Raw genomic sequence first — 5,909 nt, 5'->3', positions numbered from 1 at the left:
TTCTGATAGGAGCCTGTGGAGGAGTAGAATTAGTGTAATTGAGTAGGACTCTTTTTAGGCATATTAGAACTAATATAGGCGCTAGAGTGTTTTTTTTTTTTTTTTTTTTTTTTTTTTTTAACTACAACTATAACTATAACTATATAATATATAGCTATACTATATATATATATCTTTACATGGTATCTGTTTTACTTGTATAGCAGTATATTGCATCTCGGTATCTATGTGTTTCTGTTTATGTATGTATGTATCTAAGTGTATATGTATGTCTGTATCTATATGTATACATGTTTAGTTATACATATTTTTTTTACCGGAATTTACATATTACTACGCATTATGTTATTCATGCTATCTGTCATATTGCTGTGCATTACTGCTATATGTATTTTCTTTTTTGGCTTATTCGTATGATTTCATCTTTCTAGACGCACATAACGCTTACAGGTACGTATGCCCGCACTTTCTCGTTTTATTGACCTTTTCTGGCCGGAGGTTCCTCAGGAAGCAATCTCTTGGCTCTCGAGTAGAGGGTGGGACGATCTTATCTAGTCGCGGGTTTTATATCTGCGGGTGGAGTAGTGACTTCCCTCTAATTTAGGATTCGAGGAATGATTGTCTACAGTCCACCTACCCATACCATATACTCATGGAATTGGGTATTGTTGTTGTTGTTATTGTTGAACAAAGCATAAGCTACTATTAATTCAAAAGAGACATTTGGAAAAGGTTATTCGCTCTTGTACAAACTACCGGACTCGCAAGAGTTCTAAAACCCTAAGTTTGTCTAATCTTTCTTCCCCGCGACTCTCAAAACCTCCTTTTTTGCTGTTACTACTCTCTCGCTCTTCATCAGGTTATATATTGTTTAAGAACATTAATGCTATACGCATATTCGTTTTGTTGTTCGATCCCCTAATTACGTTATTTACATGTTCAGGTGGTCGGTGAAGTAGTTTATACGTTAAATTAGTGATAAAACCCTAGAAATTTGGTAATATTAGTATAACCTAATTTAATGTAATTAGAATTGGGGATATGTTGTATATGAACATGATTTAGGGTTCTGAAATGGTTAGCTATCTACATCACATGCACTTTGACTTATAATCTGTATATATGTGATGTGGCCTCTGCTGCCTGCTCCTTGTATGAATGTCAAACTTTTTCCAGTCTATTCATTTTGTTGTAGTAAAAGTTCATTGCCACTATGTTTATTCTTCTTGTGGTGGCCACTAAATGACTAAATTGAAACAAAACCATTATTTGTGTTGCCTTTAATTCACTGTAAACTTTTGTTGTAATGTTTTCTATGTATACGGGTCTGTTATGTGCATTGATTATTGGCCTCACGAGGGTCGATTGCCCGGGATTATGTATGGCTCGGTACGAGGGTAGCATATTCATGTGTTGATTATGTGTTTGTGCGTTCTATGTTTTTTATAGTTTGTTTTTGTTAAATTACTGTTTATATTTGCAGAAATGAGAGTTATTGATTTTCCAAAGAATTCCAGACTTGCGAATGTTAGGTTCGCGCCGCCCAACTTCGATGCGGGTGAAAAGGCGAAGACGAAGGCGTTCGGCAATTCGATGGTGACTGTCCCAGGTGTGACACCAGGGGTTGCCAACATGGACACTGTGGGCCCTGCTTCAGCCGCCAAACGAAAGGGCGACCATCATGTGCAGGTGGGGCCAACAAAGAAGAAGACGACACCAAGCAAAGGTGCACATTACATTGTTCCTCCTAATTGTGCATGAAACCGCACCTCGTCTATATTGTTATCAAATTTCCTTTAGTTATTAACATTTTATTTTATTTTATTATTGCTAATTAGACACTGTTGACAAGGAGGTCCAATTGACAAAAATCGAGTGCAGCCTCGAAGGGTGCCAGTTCTAACCCGCCCAAAACTGCATATGCCAACGACATGCCGTCATCCCCATCTCGTCCTCGGAGCCCAGTTAGAGAAGCTACGAGCCGCATTTCTTCTGTTTATAAGCTCTTCGGTCTTGACCAATGGCTGAAAGAAGATGACTTGGCCATTGCTGCTGAGTCACTGAAAGAGATGGCCCGTCATGTCGTGCCTCCAACTGTACGTGCTGAATTTGAAAAGTTGACCGACAGCGAAGCGAGCCTACTTGATGCTCAGATATCTGTAGCCAGGTTCGCGTTATCGTGTGATAGGCTCAAGCGATATGAAGAACAACAAGAGATTATTAAGACCGTTTCACGCGCGGCCAATGAAAACGAGGCAAAGATGAAAATGTGGCGTGATAAGGCGGAAAAATTGGAGGAGAAATTGAAGTTGGCGAATGAATCAAGAATTAAAGCTGATGCCAAAATGGTTTTGCTTCAGGAACAAGTGGATAATTTGAAGGCAGAGAAAGCGTTATTGGCTGACAAGGACGAGCGGTTACGGGACAGGTTTAAAGAATTACAAGTTTGCCTGGCTGCTACGCAGAACGAAATTGGTGAACATCGTGTCGCCTCGGGTGATCTCAACAAAGAGATCGAGAAAGACCATATTCATGGGATTGCAAAGACAACGATGATGTCATCACGGGTCATAGCCGAGCCATTTATGGAGCTGTTGAGGGCGGTACAGGAAGTGGAGGGTGGTAAAGGAGGTTGAGGTTTATGAAACTGTCAATTTGTTTTCTGAGCATGTGCTAAAGATCTGACTCTTTTTTTTGAAGGCTTGATGTAACTGGTAGTACCCTTTTTGAAGAAATAGGTAGCAATCTGGATTTGTATGCTGATGACATTTTGAACATGGAGCCATAGGTGAGTATAGGACACAAATGTAAGGCTCCATGTTTCAAACTTTTGTAAGTAATTATTCTGAAATATACTATGAATATATTCCGCTTTTGATGATGAAGTTTTTTTACGTCGAAGGCATTTGCTTTCTTGTGGTTTTCATGTGGTCTCTCGTTTCTTTGCCTCCGGGCTTTTTTGTTAATTTGTGTTGGTCTGTTTGCGGGTGTTTGTCTCTTTGTTAGTTATGTGTCTTTGTTTAGCTACCGTGCTTGTTGTCCTTCTTGTATTTTGTTGGTTCGGCCCTTAGTTCTGTTTGTTTAGTTTAGGTTTGGCCCGAGATTTTAAGCTTCCTTTGTTTGTATGTTTTGTTCACCTTTATCGTTTCGATGAAGTATTCCTTCTTTTCTATATATGTTATGTTTTTCGCCGAATTTGTTTTTAAACTGTTAGTATAATGTTCACAACTGCAGTTATTTTACGGCATTTCAAAACGAAAAGATGAATTTGAGAGGAAGTTAAACTTAACTGCTAGCTTATTTGTTGTTTTTTAAAAGCTACAAGACGTGGTCTAAAGTATTTAATTCGCCTTCTAAAACTCTGAAAATTTGTCTAATTTGAAAACCTCCGATTTTGCTGTTACGAATGTCCCTCATGCTTCATCAGGTTAGATATTGATTAACTCTGAAATTTATGTTATATGCATATTTATAATATGTATATGGCTGGTAGTTCCCCTTATTCACATGTCCTTATATGAGTTGCAGTAGATGTGATACAAGCTGCATTTGTCCTCTGAAATTAAGTCTGTTACTTGCACTTTAAGTCGTTAAATTCTTTCACAAGTCTTGAATTATATTAGTGTCAGAATGTATAATTTCTGGCTATTAAGATTATTAACCCACCTAGCAGACCTTAGAAAGTTTATCTATAAGTATGATGTAATGATGATTAAGTTTATATTATCTGCGCCCTGACATTTTTGTTTTATTTTTTTTCTTCATTGACAAGTTATATAACATGGGTGTTTTGTATTGTATCGAACCCCCCACATGGTAGCGTTCCAACTGATGAACTTATTATCTCTTTTTAGGCATGGGTGTCTTCTAGTGTCTTACCAAGAAGTGTAATAAAATTGCATTTGCCATTCAAAAACAAAAAACTTATCGTCTCTTTTTAGGCATATTATGTGGAAAGGGCTTTGACTTGAAAGCTAAATCAAGCTATACCTAGGCAATTGTTTAACGTTTCCGTTCAAGTTAGGCTTATTATATCTCAACTGCAGATATAGAATAATGTCTTATCAAGCCAAATTCTGTTGTGGGTTTAATTAAACTCGATTAGTAGTGACACATCGAAAAAAGTAACTATAATTATTAATAACTGGTCGTTTTTACAAAACCTTTCTTATATCCAATAACCAAAGATCGTTTTAAGTTCTTTTAAATAAAACTCGGTTTGATTGATAGCAGAGAGATGTTAATATAGTGATCGAATTGAGTAGGAGATTTTTGATTGCTGGGTCAGGGGCCTTGCCGCCGCCACCGCCGCCGCCACCACCACCACCACCATTTGTTTATTTATTTCTACTTGATACAATCATAGGATTTTCAACGTATGCAACTCTCTTACAAAAACTCTTATAAGCATCTTCATTTCTCCCACCCATAATCTCAACTATATTTCAAATTCTTAATTATTTACATTTCTTACAATACAAACTTATCGAATTAAAAGTATATATATGTCAATTTCCAAATGAGATCTAGCTTACTTCTTCAAACAAGATTTATCTCATAGTCTTCATTTTTTATTGGCGAGATTGCTGGACACCATTACTTTTCGCTTTCTAGATTTCTGATCGTTCATTCTAATGCACATGGAGTAAGTTAATGTTAACACGCAATTACCACCAAGGCATTGCATGAGTGGTATACGAGGGGCGGTCTATATGTCCTCAACGAGTAGGCGCAGGTTCGATTACAAGGGTCGGGATCTAAGTGATACTGCCAGCAATTATCTTATCGGAGGGGGTTTCCCAACCTTCAACTGTACTATCAGGGTTGTTGCGATTTGGGTTTCCTCCTAACGCGTGTGCGAGTAACATATGATCACGAAGGTAGTTAAGTCCGATCTGGGTCATGTCGATCCTGACATTACAAAAATGTTAACACGCAATTAAGTTTTGAGTGTTCACATACAAAGTTTCAAAAAATGTACTCCATTCAAAAATTATTACTATACTATCTAATAGACAAAACGATGAATAGTAACTAGGGGAAAACGATGAATAGTAACTAGGGGCATTTTCGTCCTTCCACCTTTTTTCCTAATTAAATTTCACTACACCAACAAAGACCCCCACACTTTTTCCAAATATTCAAATCGACCCCCCAAACAGGGGGTAAAGTGTCAAATAACCATTTTTATAAAAAATTTTAAATAAACTCCACCCAAATATTCAACGGGTCATATCTTTTCGCTCGCAACGAGTTAAATTTTTCCGACACCATCGTTAAACTCGAAATAATTTTAGGAACACAATGTCACTAACTATACGCAAAACGGACGCTTTTTAAAAAACGCTAAGGGGGCGTTTGGTTCGTGGCTTTTCGTGGGATTTGGAGGGATTTGCATTTCAAATACCATGAAATCCCATGTTTGGTTGGAGGATTTGGTTGGAGGGATTTGCATTTCAAATCCCGCGAAATCCCATAGATGAAGGATTTGAAAATCCATTGTATATATGAGGGATTTGAAATCCCATGTTCTAAGATTTTACATTTACGATTTACGTTTCGCGTTCATGTTTCGGATTCGCTTTCCGGGTCCGCGTTTCGGGTTCGCGTTTAGGGTTCGCTTTTCGGGTACCCGTTTCAGGTTCGCGTTCAGGGTTCGAGTTTCGGGTTCGTGTTTCAAGTTCGCGTTTCGGGTTCGCGTTTCGGGTTCCAGTTTCGGGTTCGAGTTTCGGGTTCGAGTTTCGGGTTCGCGTTTCGGGTTCGCGTTTTGGGTTCGCGTTTCGGGTTCGAGTTTCGGGTTCGCGTTTTGGTTTCACGTTTCGGGTTCACATTTCAGCTACGCGATTCGGGTTCGCATTTCTGGTTCGCGTTTCGGGCTCAAGTTTCGGGCTCAAGTTTCGGGTTCGCGT

At 38.4% G+C, this 5,909-nt stretch overlaps 1 protein-coding gene across 1 annotated transcript; it reads left to right on the top strand.

Annotated features, from left to right (window-relative positions):
• The first annotated feature begins 753 nt into the window (after positions 1–753).
• Positions 754–1,903, top strand: LOC139875227 (uncharacterized). Its single transcript, XM_071862569.1, has 3 exons — positions 754–859; positions 1,484–1,726; positions 1,839–1,903. The coding sequence occupies exons 2-3, from the start codon at positions 1,486–1,488 to the stop codon at positions 1,901–1,903; spliced, it is 306 nt and encodes a 101-aa protein (XP_071718670.1). The 5' UTR covers positions 754–859; positions 1,484–1,485.
• The last annotated feature ends 4,006 nt before the right edge of the window (positions 1,904–5,909 follow it).

This window comes from Rutidosis leptorrhynchoides, chromosome 11 (assembly GCF_046630445.1).
Source record: "Rutidosis leptorrhynchoides isolate AG116_Rl617_1_P2 chromosome 11, CSIRO_AGI_Rlap_v1, whole genome shotgun sequence".
In the NCBI taxonomy this organism is placed as follows: Eukaryota; Viridiplantae; Streptophyta; class Magnoliopsida; order Asterales; family Asteraceae; genus Rutidosis; species Rutidosis leptorrhynchoides.
The sequence above is the reverse complement of the archived record's forward strand: the minus strand, read 5'-3'. Positions and strand labels throughout refer to the sequence as shown.

Bases quoted from the DNA above. Each gene is read 5' to 3' on its own strand.
- LOC139875227 (XM_071862569.1), top strand. From the start codon at position 1,486: ATGAGAGTTATTGATTTTCCAAAGAATTCCAGACTTGCGAATGTTAGG. The intron at 1,727-1,838 runs GTGCACATTACA...ATTGCTAATTAG, and splicing joins GAAGACGACACCAAGCAAAG to ACACTGTTGACAAGGAGGTC.